General features: G+C 44.2%; 1 protein-coding gene and 1 pseudogene across 1 annotated transcript in view; both read left to right on the forward strand.

Annotated features, from left to right (window-relative positions):
- LOC123171059 (glutamate-1-semialdehyde 2,1-aminomutase, chloroplastic-like) overlaps positions 1-6,780 on the forward strand; it is a 43,235-nt pseudogene extending 36,455 nt beyond the window's left edge.
- A 2,300-nt stretch (positions 6,781-9,080) lies between these two features.
- Positions 9,081-22,418, forward strand: part of LOC123166903 (MADS-box transcription factor 51-like) — a 34,362-nt gene continuing 21,024 nt past the window's right edge. The window contains exons 1-2 of the mRNA XM_044584718.1: positions 9,081-9,555; positions 10,494-10,593. Coding sequence (XP_044440653.1) covers positions 9,257-9,555; positions 10,494-10,593 — 399 coding nt within the window. The 5' untranslated portion in view covers positions 9,081-9,256. The remainder of the gene's footprint in view (positions 9,556-10,493; positions 10,594-22,418) is intronic.

Below are 22,418 nucleotides of genomic sequence, written 5' to 3' on the forward strand. Positions count from 1 at the left end.
GGGCAGGGGGCGGCGGCGCGACGACGGCGTCGGGGCAGGGGCGCGCGCGGCGACGGCGTCGGGGCAGTGGGAAGAAGAACTGAACCGAAAATTTCACAAGTGTGGCTTATATAGACAGACCTTTGGTCCCGGTTCGTGGCAGCAACCGGGACCAAAGCACCCCTTTAGTCCCGGTTGGAGCCACCAACCGGGACCAAAGGTCGCTTTTCAGCAGCCCAAAGGGCGGGAAGCAGAGGCCTTTGGTCCCGGTTGGTGGCACAAACCGGGACTAAAGGGTGCGCATTGGTACCGGTTGTTGGCATGAACTGGTACCAATGTACGCCTTTAGTACCGGTTGGTGGCACCAACTGGGACTAAAGGCCTTGTGCTGCCCGCATCGCGGCACGAAAGTTTAGTCCCACCTCGCTAGCTGAGGGAGCTCAAGAGTGGTTTATAAGCCCCACTCCCGCTGCCCTCTCGAGCTCCTCTCAAATGCAGGCTTTCGGGCCTAAACACACTGTATCTATATTGGGCCTTCTACAGGCCTGAATCCTGGCCCATGGGTGGGTTTCTAGTCGTATTCAGGCCGTGGTGGCCCAGTAGGTTGCTTTTTTCTATTTTTTCCCAGTTTATTTCTTTTCTTTTTTGCTTTATTTATTTTATTTTGTTTCTACTTACAACAAAATACTTATTTATTCTATTTTATGATAATTCTTTTTGCTATTAAAGTTTCTAACAAAAAAAGTTCTTTATGAAAATTCTTTTTGCTTTAAATGATTTTGAACAGAATAAACTTTGATAATTTTAGTTGCATCAATTTTATATAATTTTAGTTTCAATAATACTAGAGGTTGCTTATAATGTTTTGAACAGAAAATACGTTGATAATTTTAGTTTCATAAATTTTATTTATGTTATTAAAGTTTATTTTATTTTGTTTCTACTTATATATTTTATTAAAGTTTATTTTATTCTATTTCTAATTACTTATTTATTTTATTTTATGATATTTGTTATTTTCCATGTATTTACTGGTTATTTTGAGCTATAAGACCCACATAGCATGGTATCATCATTTCACCCACATAGCATGTGCAAGAAAGTAGAGAGGGTTACGGCAAAAACTAGATGCACTTCGTGTACAAAACGGAAAATCTGTTTCGAAGTATCAGGATTTCATACGGAAACTCGTCTGTTACAAAGGGATTTCATTTTTTAGAAATTATTTGAACTCCATAGTTTTCCTGTGTTCAAAATGCACCATTCAAAGCCACATCATCAATTTTCAACCCTTTCTGACTTCATTTGTTATTTTCCATGCATTTACTGATTATTTTGAGCTATAAGACCATGAAACTGAAAAACTTTACAAATGAACTCTCAAAAGGTTGAAAGTTGTCATGGTATCATCATTTCACCCACATAGCATGTGCAAGAAAGTAGAGAGGTTTACGGCAAAAACTGGATGCACTTCGTGTACAAAACGGACAATCTGTTTCGAAGTATCAGGATTTCATACGGAAACTCATCTGTTACAACAGGCATTTCAAATTTACTACGAAAAGGTTGAAAGTTGGCATGGTATCATCATAATAGTTGTGGAGAGAAAGTCTTCACTTTTTTTTCGCTTGTTTGAATTGCTTATTGCGCCGTAACCATGGATAATCTTCATCGTTTATCAGGATGCTTGGGTCAGCCTTGACTTTGAAGGGAGGAATTTCATGAAACTTTTCATAATCTTCAGACATGTATGTCTTGCCCTCCACTCCCACGATGTCCCTTTTTCCTGAAAGAACTATGTGGCGCTTTGGCTCATCATATGATGTATTCGCTTCCTTATCTTTTCTTTTTCTCTGTTTGGTAGCCATGTCCTTCACATAGATAACATGTGCCAGATAATTGGCTGGGATGAAAGGTTCGTCAGTGTACCCAAGATTGTTCAGATCCACTGTTGTCATTCCGTACTGTGGGTCTACCTGTACCCCGCCTCCTGACAGATTGACCCTTTTGCACTTAAACAAAGGGACCTTAAAATCATGTCCGTAGTCAATTTCCCATATGTCCACTATGTAACCATAATATGTGTCCTTTCCCCTCTCGGTTGCTGCATCAAAGCGGACACCGCTGTTTTAGTTGGTGCTCTTTTGATCTTGGGCGATCGTGTAAAATGTATTCCCATTTATCTCGTATCCTTTGTAAGTCAATACAGTCGAAGATGGTCCCCTGGACAACGAGTACAGCTCATCACAAATAGTGTTGTCACCTCGGAGACGTGTTTCCAACCAACTGCTGAAAGTCCTGATGTGTTCACATGTAATCTAGTCATCACACTGCTCCGGGTGTTTGGAGCGCAGACTGTTCTTGTGTTCATCGACATACGGGGTCGCCAAGGTAGAGTTCTTTAGAACTGTGTAGTGTGCTTGAGACCAAGAATGCCCGTCCCTGCATATTATTGAGTCCGCTCCTAGTGTGCCTTTTCCAGTCAGTCTCCCATCATACCGCGATTTAGGGAGACCTATCTTCTTAAGGCCAGGAATGAAGTCAACACAAAACCCAATGACATCCTCTGTTTGATGGCCCATGGAGATGCTTCCTTCTGGCCTAGCACCTGTTCCATTCAACAGCTGTAAGAGTTCTTCAACTAATGGCCTTAGGTACACATCAATGTCGTTGCCGGGTTGCTTAGGGCCTTGGATGAGAATTGGCATCATAATGAACTTCCGCTTCATGCACATCCAAGGAGGAAGGTTATACATACATAGAGTCACGGGTCAGGTGCTGTGATTGCTGCTCTGCTCCCTGAAAGGATTAATGCCATCCGCGCTTAAAGCAAACCATACGTTCCTTGGGTCACTTGCAAACTCAGGCCAGAACTTTCTCTCGATTTTTCTCCACTGCGACCCGTCAGCGGGTGCTCTCAACTTCCTGTCTTTCTTACGGTCCTCACTGTGCCATCGCATCAACTTGGCATGCTCTTTGTTTCTGAACAGTCGTTTCAACCATGGTATTATAGGAGCATACCACATCACCTTCGCAGGAACCCTCTTCCTGCGGGGCTCGCCCTCAACATCACCAGGGTCATCTCGTCTGATCTTATACCGCAATGCACTGCATACCAGGCATGCGTTCAAATCCTTGTACACACCGCGGTAGAGGATGCAGTCATTAGGGCATGCATGTATCTTCTCCACCTCCAATCCTAGAGGGCATACGACCTTCTTTGTTGCGTACGTACTGTCGGGCAATTCATTATCCTTTGGAAGCTTCTTCTTCAATATTTTCAGTAGCTTCTCAAATCCTTTGTCAGGCACAGCATTCTCTGCCTTCCACTGCAGCAATTCCAGTACGGTACCGAGCTTTGTGTTGCCATCTTCGCAATTGGGGTACAACCCTTTTTGTGATCCTCTAACATGCGATCGAACTTCAGCTTCTCCTTTTCACTTTCACACTTTTCCCTTGCATCAACAATGACCCGGCGGAGATCATCATCGGGCACATCGTCTGGTTCCTGTGGATCTTCAGCTTCCTCTCGATCTTCAGCTTCCCCCGTTGCAGCATCACCGTATTCAGGGGGCACATAGTTGTCATCATCCTCTTCTTCTTCGCTGTCTTCCATCATAACCCCTATTTCTCCGTGCTTCGTCCAAACATTATAGTGTGGCATGAAACCCTTATAAAGCAGGTGGGTGTGAAGGATTTTCTTGTCAGAGTAAGACCTCGTATTCCCACAATTAGGGCATGGACAACACATAAAACCATTCTGCTTGTTTGCCTCAGCCACTTCGAGAAAATTATGCACGCCCTTAATGTACTCAGATGTGTGTCTGTCACCGTACATCCATTGCCGGTTCATTTGCGTGTCAAAAGTAAGAAAATTAGACAAGTATCTATCTAAAGTAAGATTTTTTTCCTTTCAGAAAGAAGATAAGAACAAGAGGCTCACCACGGTGGTGCCGACGATGAGATCGGCGCGGGCGATCGACGGCGGTGAAGACGAGGATGGGGCGTGACGGGCCGCTAAACCTAGACAAATCTCAGAAAAAATGGAGCTCGGAGGTCGAGCTTCGAGAGGAGAAAGCTTAACTAGTGTGGCTCGGGCATTTCATCGAACACCTCACATGCATAGGAGGTGAGCTAGAGCACCCAAATGCCCTTCCTCGCCGGCCAGCAAAAAACAGAGCACTTTGGAGTGCTCTGCTCGCCGGCGATGGGGTATATATAGGGAACTCATTTGTCCCGGTTCGTGGCTAGAACCGGGACTAAAGGCCATCCTTCTGTCCCGGTTTCTGCCACGAACTGGGACCAATGGTTGTGGGCCAGGAGCGAGGCTCATTGGTCCCGGTTCATGCCAAGAGCTGGGACAAATGGGCCCAGACGAACCGGGACCAATGCCCACGAGGCCCCGGCCGGCCCCCTGGGCTCACGAACCGGGACAAATGCCTCCATTGGTCCCGGTTCGTGGCAGAACCGGGACTAATGGGCTGGCCAGGCCCGAACAAAAGCCCCTTTTTCTACTAGTGATAGGTTAGGAGGGGAGGAGAGGGCAACCACAAGGGGGGGAAGATCCCCCTTGGGGCACCAGCCAAGGCAGGGGAGTAGGACTCCCCCTCCAAGTAGGATTCGGACCCCCCCCCCCTTAGGAAAGGGAGGCACCTCCCTTGTTGGGCCCTTGTGGCCCAACTCCTTCTCCACCTCTTGGCCTTATTTGGCCCGTCGATATTAAATTAAATGTATTTTTGTTCTAAGAATTTTCAGAGCATAATATATATAATTTAACATCTCCGGAAACATTTTCTACCTATATAAATTAATCGGTAATACCCGTAATTACCCGATATTCACCGAAACCCTTCCGGTGACCCCGAAACGCTTCCGGAACCTCTCAAAACTATTTCGGATATTAATGAAACTATTTCATGAATACATTCTCATTACTCACGTTCCACTAACACTCATAAGATCGTGATTACCTTAAGCTTGTGACCCCGTAGGTTCGGTAATAATAGACATGAACGAAACTCCTTCCTTCAATGACCGATAGCGGAACCATGGACATCCATATCGGTCCCTATGATTACACGAATAATATTTGAGTGAACCTTTTGTTATCATATGACGTTCCCTTTGCTTCGCGATACTTTACAAAACCCGGTGTGCATCGGTATCCTCCTGGATCATCACCATGCCCACTATACCGTTGCTCCTGTTACCGGTTTTGTTCTTCTTTCTCGTTGACGTGTTCCGGCATCCCTGTGACATAGTCACCTGTGTCTGGCTAGACGACGATGGATGCCATCACACTGAGAGGGCCTAAGAATATCTCTCCATCGTCGGAGGAGCAAATCACACTCTTGAGCACGGCCTCTTTACTTGGTTGCAAGCGTACGGGATGGAGGGAGTATTTCATAAATTGTATGGGATGTAATGTTTCTACCAGTATATTTTGAACTGCTTTATTGTTGCCCAGAGTGAATATTTGATGATTTCCTTTGTTGTACTCGGTAGGATTAATTTGACTAATCACCATTTTTTCCAAAAAAGAAATACCACTAGCTAAAGTACATGCGTTATTCATTAGATTGTTTGATCAAACTGCTGGAATCGCCTAATACTATCTCAGTTCAAAACTTTTGAGGAATCATGAAGTTAGTGCTAAACATATCTTGCTTTATTTCTAAATCGCAAGATAGAAACTGACTGATCATTCTGAACAAAATTCAGCGTTATTAAATGCTTGTGTTTAATTCAGGTGAATGCTGCACTTATTGAAACTCTGAAGAAGGGAAGTAGCTTTGGTGCTCCATGTGCGTTGGCTCAAATGGTCATCTCCGCTGTGCCGGGTATCGAAATGGTTCGTTTTGTAAATTCAGGAACAGAAGCTTGCATGGGAGCACTCCGCCTTGTGCGTGCATTCACTGGGAGGGAAAGATCCTCAAGTTTGAAGGCTGTTACCATGGCCATGCAGATTCCTTCCTCGTTGAAGCAGGCAGTGGGGTTGCCACCCTCGGCCTCCCAGACTCCCCTGGAGTGCCTAAGGGAGCCACTGTTGGGACTCTAACAGCACCTTATAATGATGTTGAGGCGGTTAAAAAGCTGTTTGAGGATAACAAAGGGGAGATTGCTGCAGTCTTCCTTGAGCCGGTTGTCGGCAATGCTGGCTTCATTCCTCCGCAGCCTGCTTTCCTAAATGCTCTCCGTGAGGTGACCAAACAAGACGGTGCACTTCTGGTCTTTGATGAAGTGATGACTGGTTTCCGTTTAGCTTATGGTGGGGCACAAGAGTACTTTGGAATCACCCCTGACGTGACAACCTTGGGGAAAATTATTGGCGGTGGTCTTCCAGTTGGTGCTTATGGTGGGCGTAAGGATATCATGGAGATGGTTGCTCCAGCAGGGCCAATGTACCAGGCAAGAACCCTGAGTGGAAACCCTCTAGCTATGACTGCTGGAATCCACACTCTCAAGCGTCTGATGGAGCCTGGCACGTATGAATACTTGGACAAGGTCACCGGTGAACTTGTCCGGCGGATATTGGATGCGGGTGCTAAAACAGGGCATGAGATGTGTGGTGGACACATCAGAGGCATGTTTGGATTCTTCTTCGCAGGTGGCCCAGTGCACAACTTTGATGATGCCAAGAAGAGTGACACCGCGAAGTTTGGGAGGTTCCACCGTGGGATGCTGGAAGGAGTGTATCTAGCACCGTCCCAGTTCGAGGCAGGTTTTACAAGCTTGGCACACACAACCCTAGACATTGAGAAAACCGTGGAGGCTGCCGAGGAAGTTCTTCGACGGATGTAGACAATTCAGATTGCAAACTTTTTGGAGCTTTTCCTTCTGTTGTACTCTGTAAGTTGTACGTGGCTGAAGTTTAGTTTTGTATTGTATTTTGTTGTGCAGCAGCAGAAGCAGCAGTATATTGTCTCTAGACCATTTCTTTTCTTCTGAATTAGCATTTGGGGTGATTTTGTCTTGGCAATAAAACTTTGGCTACGACCTCAATTTTCTTCTCCTATTCCATCTACCTGTTCAATGGATATTTTTGCACCAAGTAAAGAAACCAGTAAATGTAACCGTTGTGTCGTTGCGTGCCTAAAGATGTTGGATCAACGGTGCTGGTCGCTGTACATCTTCTTGTCTCGCTAAAGCCAAAGAAGGAAAAAACAAAATTTCTACTTGAGCACGTTATGTCAAATATCTTGCCCCATTCCATTTTCAGATATGATACTCTTTTCAGGTTGACATCGTGCTTGGCTGGTGATATATATTCCCTTTAACTCGCTCTCTTGTGCAACTTGATTAGGTCCGTCCAATTGTTAGGATAGAAGTGCATGTTGCAAAGGTATGGGGGTCTCATTCCGAAAAAGTTTTTTTTTTACCGAAAAAGTACGGGGGTCTCTTTCATCGATCGATTCCATCTTTTTCCACACAAAGAGAAGGCACATCATTCTCTCACTCTTTTTTTCTTTATCATGAACAAGCTGCCTCCGTCGCTCCCTTAATGGAGCCGGCCTATCAGGAAATCTTCATGCAAGTGCCCTTAACAGCCAACATTTTCTCACTTGTAGTCATCACCAATGAACCCATAAATTGATTTGAAGCGCCTGACACCAAATCTCGTTGTCTTGCTCACATGGCGAGAAACCCTAACCTCATTGTCCCAAAAAGACTGCATGAATCTATGTCAAAACTCCATCGACTTTGTTCCGATGGACGAACTGGAGGAGAATCGAAGCTCGAAAGATCAACTTGAAGATGAAGCGCCACCATCCGCCACCTCACCGCTCCGAGGAGAAATAATAAACTCTAACCTAAACTACTAGCCCAACCGAGGCACGAGGAGGGCAATTGGTTCACGTCCATGGCAGCCTTGCCAAAATTGGTCACCCCAATAATTTGGCATCAGTTTTTGCCACCAGCGATTCGCCAACGCGTGGGCATACAGAGTAAACCGGCTACCAAAATATTGACGTGGATCCGATATTTTGGCATCCTCCAAACGCACGCCAACTCTAGCAGTCAACGTCAATTAATTGGCAGGGCAACCCTAGGCTGCAGTCCAAACGCCCCCAGGACTCCCCATCTCGTTGTCAGCTGCTAGAGTGGCGAACAGGGGGAGGCGGGTCCTCGGGAGCGGAAGGAATAGATTGATTCGAAAAAAAAAACCTAAAAGCCAAGGACACATCATTCATTGTGCTGAATGCTTAATTTTGCGGATAAAAAAAATACACAAACCAATACATCATCATGGGGAGCGTCCCCTGGTCACAGTTAGAAGGTGATAGCAGTTGTCAATTAGCAACTGTCATCTCTTCGGGTGTTTGTTGACTGTTTTTTTTTTCAGAAAGACTTTCGATCATCAAACATCATGCCAGCATAAAGAACACAGGAAGTAATAACAAATATTTTATCCATGTCCCTAGGCCACCTAGCAACACTATAAACACAGGAGGAGTCAATGGCGCAATCATCACCCCTTCCTCAAGGGAGCCATACAAACCGTTTTTTTTTTCACGCTTGAAGAAGCCGACAAATCTTGTTATAGTAGATAGTTGGGAAGTCGTCAAGCTAGCTAAGGCCCCGAAGACATCCCCGGACAAATCTTGTTATAGCAAAACAACAACCATCATCACTACTACAGAGAAGACATCCCTTCCTTCCAATCTCTTCACCTTGTGTAAATACCAAAATCACTTGTGATAATTTTACATTATGGAACATGATGCATAATTCATTTTTGTGCAATTCTGGCAAACTCTTGGTTGTTCATGTTCAGATTAGTACTATGCCGCTAACCGCTCATGCCGATCGGTAGCATGCTCTGTATTGCATATACGTAGGAAATAAAATGAAACATCTGCTCTCTCTCTCTCTCTCTCTCTCCCCCCGCCAGAATCGATCTGTTCATTACATAACCGTCCAATTCAGATCCAACAAAGATCGGCCCACAAGGTCAGCGAGAGACAAAACAGGGAAACAGCGTTGTTGCGCGGCTGGGAGGCTACACGTATTGGGGGTTCTCAGCCCGAATTCTCAAGTTTTGGCGCCGAGGTTGGGTCAGGGGCCCGTGCCCGGCAACTGGTGCCCTGCCCATCCGATGGACAGGCCCATGGAGCCCCTCGTCCTGCCCTCCACAACTTTCGCTTGAATCTCTCTCATTCTCTCCCCCTCCCAAGTTAATTCTCCCCATCTTTATGACCAGCTGCCACCAGCCTCCTCCGCTCCTCGCTCGGTTGCGTTTTGCCGGGTAGCTAGCTACCTAGGGCCTTGGCTGGGAATGTCGGAGGATGTGGGGAGGAGGAGGATGCAGCAGCAGCAGCAGGAGGAGGAGGATGAGAGTTTGAAGGCGGCGGCGGCGGCGGTGGAGGAGGGAGGAGGGAAGACGAAGAGGAAGCGGGGGAGGGTGGAGTTGCGGCGGATAGAGGACAGGACGAGCCGGCAGGTTCGCTTCTCCAAGCGGCGGAGCGGGCTCTTCAAGAAGGCCTTCGAGCTCTCCGTGCTCTGCGACGCCGAGGTTGCGCTAGTTGTCTTCTCTCCCGCCGGTCGCCTCTACGAGTTCGTCTCGTCCGACACCAGGTATACCGTATATCCGTATGTATACTATATACTAATCTAAATTTTCTCTAGTCAGTTATCTTTTGTAACTATCCGTGTGTTTTCTGCTGTTCTTGGCAGCTAGTACTTTTGCCTTTTATCTTGCACCGGCGTTCTTGTATGTTCTTGTTTCGGCCGACCACACACAGTTTGGTCTAGAAAATCATTGCCGACTGCCGCGGATCGTGTTTAGGCGCCCGAGTTCGCGATGGTTAGTTCTCAAACTGAAGGATCTGTGCATGTATAGCCCGACCAAAAAATATGATATGTAGCTGCCCATAGCCACGCCGGATTATTTTTCTCTGATTTTATGTTGCATTTCTTTGTTTCCATGGGGAATGATTTATTTCCCACAGGCGTATCATTGCAATTTTGGCAAAATTAAGCGGGGCGTCCTTCTGTCAGTCTAGTTAAATATTTCTCTGTGCCTAAAAGCTCCCACTGCACCTGCACGTCGCGAGTGCTTTTTTCCGTAATATACATTCAGCAGCTAAATATGAGATGCAGCAATCCTGCTGTAAGACTGTTATAAGTTACTGTTAACAGTGTGCATGTTGCCCCAGTACGTACTACTTGTCTGCCAACCTTAAAAGAACACACACTAGTTTGAATACATGCATAATATCACTCGTATATAAGTGCAAATTATTGCATTTCTACCACCACTGTATACTTTTCTACGCAGATTATGCCATTTTCTTTTATTAGGATTAGCATACATATATAGTTCTGATAGTGAAACTGTCCTTGATTTTTTTTAAAAAGCCCTTTTGTGAAGCTAGTGCCGACCAATCGTGTTCTAGTGTGAAGTTATCGGATCAGTTTCTTTTACCTTGTTAATAGATACAAAGTATTTACTACAGTATGTTATTACACTAGATTCATTTTAGATTTCCTATTTCTATTCTATTTTTTTGCAGCGTTGAGCAACTTTTTGGTCGATGCAAGGACATTCCCGACACGGTAATTGATGATCTGAATATAGCAGCACGAGATTCCAGCGGTTATTGCAATATACAGGTAAGGAATATGTATGTATGTGTGTATATGTTAGGTTAATTAATTATTCTACCAGCTTCATAGTTAGATTCATGTTTGTATTATGTATATGTTATTTTGGGTACACATATGAGTAATTAAACAACTTATTGTTCATGTGCTATCTGCCAATTGAATTCATGAGCCTAACTACATATACTCCCTCTGTTTATTTACTTTGCATATAGGTTTGACCTAAGTCAAACTTTATAAAGTTTATAAAGTTTGACTGAGTTTATTGAAAACAGTATGTACATTTACAGTTGACAAGTATATATATTGTGAAAATATATTCAATGATGAATCTGATGGTATTGATTTGGTATTGTAAACTTAGTCAAAGTATTCAAGATTTGACTTAAGATAAAACTAATATGCAGAGGGGGTACATGTAAATTATCTCAATACTGATGCACATGATTCTCAAGTTGATTACAATATACATGTGAGGAATCTTGTTGTGTGCTAAGGTTATAGGGAGGTAGAGGAAGGGCTCTTGCCCTGGAGGGACGATATAAGTGTTATTCTTCTGATTCTAGCTTGCTTTATTCCTCGTAGGGAGTCCTTTTTATATAGAGGACTAACCATCCAATCTAAGTAGCAAGCTGAAAGATATATTTCCGTATTAAACAATACACTACTTAACATAGGAATTGGTATCTTTTTGATATCATAATTGGGAGTTGCCATGGTGGTAGGGCCATGTACTAATGTACATAACATCACACCCCTCCTAGAGATGCAACTCGTCCTTAAGCTGCTAGGTGGGGCGACCATGGTTGCAATCTGGCGAAGTCCATTGACGATATGTGATTTCGCTGCACCTCATGGCTCGAACTAGATAGTAGGGCTTTGGCCCTGTGTTTGAAGTGGAGGCCCTCCTGGCCTAGGGGAAGACATTGTGTTACTTTGTTCCAACACGAATAGCCTCGTTGCTAGAAGATGTGGAAACTCTATTGCCCCATCTTCATTGGTATGGCATGTTGGGAAACATAGTAGAAAACAAAAAAAATCGCCCTACGATCACATAGGAACAATATGAAGATGCATATAAGGTTTGGATCGACGATTTTTACTGACTCCGGAATGCAGCAGAAGTAGACGAGTCGGTATAGATCGTACTTGGAGTCCCTCGAAACGTTGATGACGATCCCTCGAACAGAAGACCAAAATCACGACATGTGTACTTGGTTGCAAGCGTACGGTCTTCACGATCCGGCAGCGCTTTGCCGTCCAGGGCTAATCGTCGCCGTAGAATTAGAGGAGGAGATTAGAACCACACGGGGCTTCTAATTATGAAGATTAGAGGAACTAGGTCTACCTCAAATTAGATCAACTAGAACTAGAGGGGGCTCCAAAACTTGAATCATCAAAAGGGCCAATATCTCAAGTATATATAGGTTAGAGGAGGGGGGGGCAGACTGGCTTCCACCAAGGAGGGAAAGATCCTCCTTGGGGCACCGACCAAGGGGGGGGAGTTGGACTCCTCAACTCCTCCCCTAGTCCAATTCGGGGCCCCCAAAAGGAAGGGGGGCGCCACTTCCTATTGGGCCATGGTGGCCCAATACTCCTTCCACCACTAGGCTTTTTAAGGCCCGTTGATATTTATCGATAATTTTAATGTAACACATCTGGAAACATTAGAGAACTTTATTATTAATGTAACACATCTGGAAACATTTTCCACCTATATATTATTTATCGATAATATCCGGTGTTGCCCGATAAACTCCGAAACCCTTCTGGTGACCCCGAAACGCTTCCTGTTTCTCTTGAAACTATTCCGAATATTAATGAAACAATTCCGCATATAAATCCTCGATACTCTCATCCTACTAACACTTAGGAGATCGTGATTACCTTAAGCTTGTGACCCCGTAGGTTCGGTAAATCATAGACATAAACGGAATTCCTTCATTCAATGACCGATAGCGGAACCGGGGACGTCCATATCGATCCCTATGATTACACGAATGACATTCGAGTGAACCTTTGGTTATCATGTGATGTTCCCTTTGCTTCGCGATACTTTACAAAACCCGAGGTGTGCCGGTATCCTCTTGAGTCATGCACATGCTCATTATACCGTCATCCTCGTTACGGTTTTGTTCTACTTTCTTGTTGAAGTGTTCCAGCATCCCCGTGACGTAGTCACCTATGTCTGGCCATATGATAATTGATGCCGTCACACTGAGAGGGCCCTAAGAATATATTTCCATCGTCGGAGGAGCAAATCCCACTCTCGAGCTATCTAGTCTCTTGTCAAACTTTCTGATTGACCAGTAAGTTGTCGTTATGATCACCGTGTTACAAATGAAGTTTGAGCAACCCTAAATTTCACTTTACGGTAGGAAGTGACTACGATATATACCCTCATGGTCTAAGGAACTAAAACACATACTAACACTCCGAGTTATAACAATTGATTTCAGACGATATTATCTCAAAGTATAACAAACAAGTTTGGGTCGATTCAATATGATCGTTCTTCTAACATCATACTCTCAATGTTGTTTTAGGACGATCGTTACACTTAACGATATCCTAAGATCCGGAAAACGTGATCATCAACAACACCTGAGCCTGTTTTAGAGGCAAGACTATGAACCTATACTTACCGTTTATCATTCCATGGTGCATATGAGTTTTCCATTGAACAACAGATTCTAGGATCATAGCAGTTATATCATAAAATATAAATTCTTAATTATGAAAATAGAAATAGAATAATAGAATATATTGCCTCTAGGGCATATTTCCAACATGGCCTTGATGCTTCACACTAATTACTTGAAGGAAGTGTAATGGCCTTTTATCAAACCCATGATGTATGAGGTTCCACTGCTCCTGCACGGGAAGAGGCCCACCAACATACCATCTCACACTCTGAATCATAGGCATCTCAACCCGCGCCATGAAGTCCATCTCGTCCTTGAGCTGCTAGTTGGTGAAGGTGACTAAGTATTTAATTACATGTTCCTTGATTATCTATGAACTATCTAAGGTGCACATCATAAAAAGAGACATGGGAGATAAAACCGACTAGACAATATGAAGCTTTGCCCCCCAGAAGACAGAAAAGTTGAGGATCGTGATGTTGAAGAACATGCTACGCAAGACAAAACAAAATTACCATGCATGAACCAAACCAAGATACACAATTGAGTTGCAAGCAAGGAAAATATACCCCTGACAATCACGTCAAAGCAACAAGAAGTTGGTGATGTTGATGAAGTCCTCTGAATCCCGCAGGAAGGTTATACCACTCAGCCACGAGGTTGTTCTCCTCGCATAATTTTGCCTGAGCAAACGCCAGTGTGTATGACATCTCCAAGGTATCCACCCATACACATAGACCAGCATACCAAGAGCAGTTGGAAACTACAAGATGGAGTAGCAACAACACACTGGCAACTAGCACTATATCCAATCTAGAGGAGAGGGAGGGGAGGCGGCGCCCAACATGAGGGGTGTGGTGGCCAGGGAGACTTGGGGTGCCCTCCCTATGTACACTACGCTCTATTTACAAGTGGCCAAGGGGTGAGGCGGCCAACCCTAGGGGGATTCGTACTCCACCAGGGACTCGTTGATGGAGTCTAACTCCACCATGTTGCCCCCACCAGGCTGCCTTGCCCCTCAAGCAAACAGGGGTGCAAGCAGGCAGAGGGTCTTCTCGAATGTTCTAGAACATTACAAAACCTTCCAAACCTTTCGGAAGCTTCGATCATATTCTAGAACCTTTCGGTACTTCCCGAAACACTTCGAATATCACCGGAACACTTCCAAGATCCTTTGAAACACTTTCGAAACCCTTCTCACTCATTCTCCATAAAATCATAGCATTCCCAAACGTTGCTCAATGTTAAGCATGTGAAATGTTCGAGCATATGTGGACATGTCCGGAAAACCTTTCGATTAATAATCGTCAGCGGGATCTGGTCACCATAACAAATCTCACATATCATCGAAGATCCTTATCGAGCAAACCTTCTATCATCACATGCAATTCCTTTTGCCTCACAGTGCATTACACAACCCGAGGCGAGACTTTGACGGTATCCTATAATCAACTCCTTGTTCAGTATACCTAAGTATCCTCGTTACTTGTTTGTACTATTTTCTCTTCTCCATATTCTAGTATCCTCGTGACTAACTCTTTGGTCACAATACATGGCCAGGCAACGTTGGACACCGTAATAACGAGTGGGCCCAGAGTGTATCTTTCCATCGCCTGAGGGGCAAGTACAAATCTTGAAATATCTGGAACCATGACATATTTTTTGATGTATCTGAAAGTTACCTTTACAATTGCAAGTTATAGAATTATGTTTGATGACCCCGAAGCATAGTCTTATTTCAATCTTTTGCACCATAAGTGAGAAATCTTCAACTCTTCGCTTGGTATCCCAAGTGGGGGACCGAAATATGTCAAAGGGAATTCTCCTTTGCATTTGAGGGTTCTTATTAGAGCCTGCATTTTACCCTGTCGCACATTGATTGGGATCATAATGGTTTCTGATAGTTATCTTTGAGCCAAGTGTATCCAAACATAAGTATGGAGAGTGTCTTTAAGAAAGACCAACTGCTTAACATCATCACTACGAGTACATCAGATAAACCATAATCATTAGGGTAGCTCATATCACTATTGTATTGAACATCTAAAAGGTCAAGGTGGAGAGATTACAACTTTGGCTACTACCATGAACCCGTAATCCAGGGGGTTGACTACATACAACTCATCTTGCAGCGTGGTGATGAAGATTGTTTCCCCTTCCGGCAGAGTTCAGGATCAAGGCCAAAAACAAAGATTGCATCTGAAACATGATGTGGAGGCGATGAAAAATGCTCCATAATTAGGGTGAAAGTTTTAGGGTATTTATGGAGCATCAGGCACTGGAGGCCAGCCGGGAGGGTCCCACACGTACTAGGCACCCCTGTAGGCGCCAACAACCTTAGGACGCCTAGGCCCTATGGGATCCACCTGGGTGGGGCCAAGGCTCCAGGGTCTTCTGGTGTCTTCAAACTTCCCGAACAATTTCGATTTTAATTTTCCTTAGACTTTCTCTAGGGATTTTCTTGAAATTACAAAAAATAGGGATAAAGTTGGGAACTAGCACCAGGCACTGGATTAATATGTTAGTCTAATAAATTCAACAAGAATTATTGCCAAATGTTATCTAATTAATAACATTATAGGATGATTCATACAAAAAGTATCGGTACGTTTGAGGCGTATCATGGTGAAAGAGATGGACTTTTGGAGGATGGATTCAAGAAATGTGTTTCTTGGTCCTCAAAGAATCAAAGAAGTGACATGAAATCACCCAACACCTTTTTCCTTCCTTTCTTGCATTTGATGTCCCTTTATCTTTGGTGGTAGCTGAATGGAGTAGAGTGGCTTGCAACAGGTGGAATGAGTAAGTGGACTATCTGTTGAAATACACAACTTGTCTTTCCAGTTGGCTAAATATATACAACTCTAACACCCCCCTCAAATTCATGGTGGATCAACAACACTTATTTGGATAGATAGAAGTCGTGTTGTGCTCTAATCCAGGCCTTCGCAAAGAAATCTGCCAATTGTGTTACTCAAAAGGCACATACTGAAGAGCAATAACCTAATCCTGCAAACCAGCGTGCACAAAAGCAGCATCAACACCAATATGCTTGGTGAGCTCATGCTTCACAGAATAGCACGCAATACTAATAGAACATATACTGTCAGACAAGAGCAGAGTATGTGTAGTGTCAGAAACACCAAACTCCAATAGTAACCGCCATAACCAAGTAACCTCTACGCCAAAAGAGCCACAGTACGCAAGTCACCCTATACACTCGGACGGGAAACTACAGTCTGTTACTTCGTCTTCCTGGCAATGAGAGAACCACCAAGAAAAACACAGTAAGCATAAAGTGAACGACGATCTGAGGATCGTTAGCTCATTTAGCATCCAAATAGGCCTGAAGTTGTAATGAACAGGAATCGGGAAAGAATCAATGGTGAGATATCATGCCATGAAGATATCGGAGAACACAAAGGAGGTGACTATAGTGAAGCTAAGAGGGGGCAGAGACAAAGTAACTCAAAATATGAACTGGATAAGAGATATCCTGACGAGTGACAGCTAGATAGACAAGACTCCCAACAAGATTATGATAATGGGTAGATCAAACAAGGGATCACCATAAGTAGCATGTGAGATCCATCGAAGTCTCAAGAATGCGCTCATCAGTGAGAGCAGGACAAACACGAAGATCCTGGATGTACTTTTCTTGGGAATAAAAAGGCATCAGAGGTCAAAGAGACCTCAAACGCAAGTAGCCAAGAGGACCAAGATCAGACATAAGAAACTGCTCACTAAGACGGGCCATCACAAAGGCAATATACTTAAGGTCCTCGCTAGTGATGATCATGTCGTCAACATATAGAAGAAGTGTCCGACCATAAGCAGAAAGGTGGACAAACGGCGCTTGATCATGAGCACTCGTTGAAAACCCAGTTGCAGTCACCAAACAAGACACTTAATCAGGCGCAAGGGGCTCGCTTCAGGCCATAAATAGAGCGACGGATATGACATACCATGCCGTTAGGGAACAGAATACCCAGGTGGGGGCTGCATGTAAACCTCATCATGCAACTCGCCATTAAGAAATGCACTCTTAACATGAAGTTGAGACATAGACGTGGCGAATAGAGGCCACACTAAGAAGTGTGCGACCAGTGGTCATATGGGCCAAATGAGCAAAAGTCTCATTGTAATCACGACCGTGCTCCTATTGAAAGCCACGAGCTAGAAGACGAGCTTTATAACGGTCTAGAGAACCATTAGAGCGGGTATTAACCCTGTTGACCGATTTACAAGTGATGGGGCAGACATGGGGAGAAAGATAAAGAAGATCCCACATGTTGTTACATTCAAGTGCTCCTGTGCCATCACAAGCTGCCATTCAGCAGGATGAACAACAACTTCACAATAAGAAGTCGGTTCAAGAACAACAACGCCAGGCAGAGAAACCAGGGCGATCAACAGGCAGTAGCGGACGAGGATGGAAGCCATAAGTAGGCTAAGACAAGGAAGATAGCACATCGGTAGACGCATCCACAACACACAAATGGAGAGTATAAAAGTGTGGAAACGATGGAAGAATACAAGGAGGATTCACCGGGTAGACTCCGATGAAGGAGACGAAGAAGTCATCGAGGAGGAAGGTGCAGAATCCTGTGACAACTGAGGTGAGGAAACCATGGGTGGAAATGTCGTGTCTGGAATAGTCGAACAAGTAGGGCAATAGGATAAATGGACAATTGGCTCAACGAGAGCGATAGGTGTGTCAGAAAAAGTGAGGAAAGAGATGCACTCCACTAAAAAGGTTGAGGAAGATGGACGCGGGTAGAAGGGACGAGAATCATCAAAAGCCAAATCCCGAGAAGTACGCATCTGATGATTGATAGGATCCCAACAACGATAGCCCTTATGCTCATCACTATAGCCTAAGAAGACACACTCGATAGATCGAGCGGTCAGTTTGGTGTGCTCACGTGGGCAAGTAGAACATTGCAAACTCAACCAAACAAATGAAGCACCGAATAATCAGGAGAATAATCAAAAATATGCTCAAAAGGAATGCCACCCTACAAAGCGGTGGATGGCTGAAGATTGATGAGATAGGTGGAAGTGGAAAGAGCCTTAGCCCACAATTGAGGCGGAAGAGAGGCGGCGATCTTCAATGCATGAGTCATCTCGAGAAGGTGACAATGTTTGTCCTCAGCCATGCCATTCTGAGCATGAGCACCGCGATAAGAGAATTGAGCAAGAGTACCCTGCTTAGCAAGACCTCCATGCAACATCTTGGAGATATACTCTCTAACAGAGTCAGCATGAAATAGACGAATAGGCATGGAGAACTGAGTATGAACCATGGGAGTGGAATGCTTATAAATAGATAAAACCTCACAACGAGAAGACATAAAATATATCCAAGTGTGGCGAGAGAAATCATCTATAAAGATAATATAGTGGCAATGACCCCCCTTTCGAGCCAAAAGGAGCTGGACCACAAATCAGAGTGAACAAGCTCGAAAGGGTGCTGAGACACAATCTGGCTATGATGATAAGGTAGTTGGACCTGTTTGCCAAGCCGACAACCTTGACAGTCTAAAGACACACCACTTGAGACACATCCACGAAGGCCACGTCGAACTAAGGACAAGAGATGAGAGCCATACAAGTCACCAAGGCGATGATGCCACTGCTAAAAAGAGCTGGTAGACCAGGCAACAGAGGCGGAAAGACTGACGGCGATGGCAATGGAGGGAAGGTGAAGCCAGCTAGGCTCCTAGAGGCCCTGTGAGTCATGGTGCTAGGGGCCAGCACCAAGTAGAGCATATTGTGACTGTCTAGAACGGAGCATGAGTCAAAGTCGATAATGACCCTACAACCAGAGTCAACAATCTGACCACCAGAAATGAGCTGGATGGCAACTTAAGGAACACGAACAACATTAGTAACATGAAAAGATGAAGTGCTAAGAATGCCTCGGCCAGTAACAGAGTGATAGCTACAAGCAGAAATAAAAATATGAACAAGAGAATCGAGAGATTGAATAGAGGATAGAGTGGATGAATCATGTGAATGAAAAGATGCTCTTGTATCAAGGATCCACTAAGGTGTACCTGCGTGTGTAGAAGGTGGTCTCGCCCTACGAGAAGAGTCGGGAGCAGAACCTATGGATGTAGAACTTGAAGATGCACTTGCAGGCATCAAAGTCGCGCAATCTCCTGCTTAGTTAGGGGTGTTAATATTCATGCACTAGCTAACACAAGCAAAAGTCAGTACTTTTGGAAAGGTCTAGGCAATCCACATATACACTTCCACAACCCCTGTACATGTGACGCGGGAAGTCAAGATGTGAATAGACTCAGAGGTATGGCTCAAGAGGTCTATACATGGATATAGAGGGGGGAATATTGATTTTTGGATAAATTGCAAATGCTATGACTTGAATTCAGGACCTTACGCCCTGTTACCATGTTAATATTCATGCACTAGGCAACACAGCCAAAAGTTTAAACTAATGGAAAGGGCTAGGCAATCTATATATACACTTCAACACCCCTCTCACGTTTGGCATGGGAAGTCTAACACGTGAATAGACACAGAGGTATGACTCAAGAGGCCTATACGTGGACACGGAGGGGGCAACAACAATTTTTGGATAAATTGCGAAAGTAGGGACTTGAAATCAAGACCTTAGGCTATGTAGTCACCATGTATTTAGCATTCATGGACACCCACATATCTGACATTTGTGAAAGTGGACTAAGAATATTTACGTCCAGACTCCTCGAAGGCTTTCTAAACGTCTGGGTGGATAGCTCGGTCAGGGTCTGAACAAGAGAGAGAAGAAAAAGGCCATCCAACCGGACTCATCAAAGTCTCCTCAAACGCTGGGGCTGTCCGGCACTCCACGAAGTCAGTCCATATATGGGGCAGATATGGGGAGGCTCAGACACGCCCGGACATGCCTCCCATGTTAGCCCAAAATCCATTCCACACACCTAACCCCACCTACAACCTCAAATATTTTTCTCATTTTCTCTTTCATCTCCTGCGTTACCCTAGGTCGGAGAGGAGCTTGGCTGGGTCGGATAGGAACTCGCTAGCATGTGCTAGACGCTGCCCCCGTCCCTGCCCTGGCCCTTCGCTGGAGCTCGTGGTTGCAACTACAACAGGCTACCACGCGTGCATGCATAGACCATGAGCGCTGGTTGCAGCTGCGTGCTGTCATGCGGGCGTGGTGTCCGCTACGTGTAGCCACAACCGCCGCGTGTTTACATAAGAGTAAAATTAAGTGAAAGATCAAATGACTAACAAATATCATGATTGACAATGACACTGTCGCATTTTGGGAAATTAATGAATTATGGCAATGCATATATATTTGCCTTATATTATTCTCCCACACATTGACCAAAGCATGATGAAATGAGTTGACATAGGAGTAAGGAGCAGACTAAGGCATAACCTAGTGGTGGAAAGGGGTTGCTGCCTTCTCACCCATCCAGGTTTAAGGCATGGTACTTGCAATTTTGGCTTGTTGCACCAATTATATTGTAGGGGCCTCCCTTATAGTCTTTCTGTCAAAAAGACATAAGAGGAAGTGCACGATCATATGACTTGAAAAGTATCATGAGAAATAACATGTTCATGAGATAGTAAATATCATGACAAGTGACTTGTTCATGAGACTGGTAGGCACAGATAAAATAACACACCGCCATCCAAAAAAATCTTGAAGGTCAAACTCTAGCCAAAACATATAACATAAGTCACAAGCCACTACCAAATTTGATAGTATTGGGCATAAATCATGTTAGCCATGGTAGCCTTTGTGGCAATGATCTCATTCATATGCTTTTCAATAAAAGCATTTGATGGTAGTGCCCCTTGATTTATTTTGCTAGTAGTATTCCATCCACCAATGTGGAATAGCACTGTGTTGGGTTAAAGTCAAGGATTATTTCCTCAGGTATAAGGTGTTGCGACATAATGGGATATTAATGGTCAAGCTAAATAGTTAAAAATATCATTAGGGGGAGATTTACTTTACCTCCAGTATATGTGGACCATAATCCCCTTCATTCCCAAGGACTAAGTCCAACTTATCATCAATGTCAATTAGAAGGCACTTAGGCCTATTGTGACACGGGTTTATGCAATGGATGTAAATGCATACTCACACAATGTTTACTATTACTCCTGTTTTGGGTTCTTCCTCCTTTTATGTGTTGGTATATCGGCCTTATTTTGATACACTAGAAGGGCTACACTCATTCTATTGGTCTTCTCTGCGAAGGAGCACACAGGGATGCCACATTGGCGTATGGTCCCATCACCAAACCATTATTTGGACTAAACTATATCATTTAGATTAGAATAGGGTGCTAGGTGTGCATTTTGTTAGTTCTTTAACTAAAGTGTTCATTTACTCCGACTACGAGTTCACATACCAATGTCGTATTTCATTTGAGTAATGTAAGTTAATTAGACGCTACAATGCAAAAGTTACAAATAGTTAGGTTTATAACTAAACTTGTCACACATATTGATACTCTTAGCAAACCTACAATGTCCAACACGTCACCTACAATGACATCAAAAGTCTTGCCACCGACATAATGGAAGACACTCGCTTGCAAGCAAACACTACCGAGTACACCTCACTAGCTTCCGGGTTGTTTCCACATCTTACGCGGCTACCCGACACCACCTTTTAAAGTCGTGTGGTGAGATTCTCACTCGCTTGCATTCTGCGATGCTACACCTTGGACATTCCTAAGCCGCTATCGATCAACAAGGCTAGTGCTCACGACCAAAATACTTCGTCCACATCTATCACTAGCAAAACCTCACTACATAAAAATGCAAGTCCTTGTCCTTCTACAAGGAAATTACTCTCCAAGGCCATCTCCTCAAACAAGATAGCGACAAATATTCCAAAGTCACCCACTCTATTAGAATCGTATCTTGAATTTTCACCATTGAAATCTTGAGTTTTCACCATTGAAAGGTATATTTGTATTGGCTAGGCCTTTCCATTTGTTCGGACTTTTGGTTGCGTTGTCTAGTGCATGAAGCTTAACATGGTATTAGGGCCTAAGGTCTTGGGCTCAAGTCCTGGCTTTTGTAGTTTACCCAAAAATTGATGTTGCCCCCTGTGTGTCCACGTATAGGCCTCTTGAGCCATACCTCTAAGTCTATTCACATGTTGACTTCTTGTGTCACACGTGAGAGGGGGTGTTG

This window comes from Triticum aestivum, chromosome 7D (assembly GCF_018294505.1).
Source record: "Triticum aestivum cultivar Chinese Spring chromosome 7D, IWGSC CS RefSeq v2.1, whole genome shotgun sequence".
In the NCBI taxonomy this organism is placed as follows: domain Eukaryota; kingdom Viridiplantae; phylum Streptophyta; class Magnoliopsida; order Poales; family Poaceae; genus Triticum; species Triticum aestivum.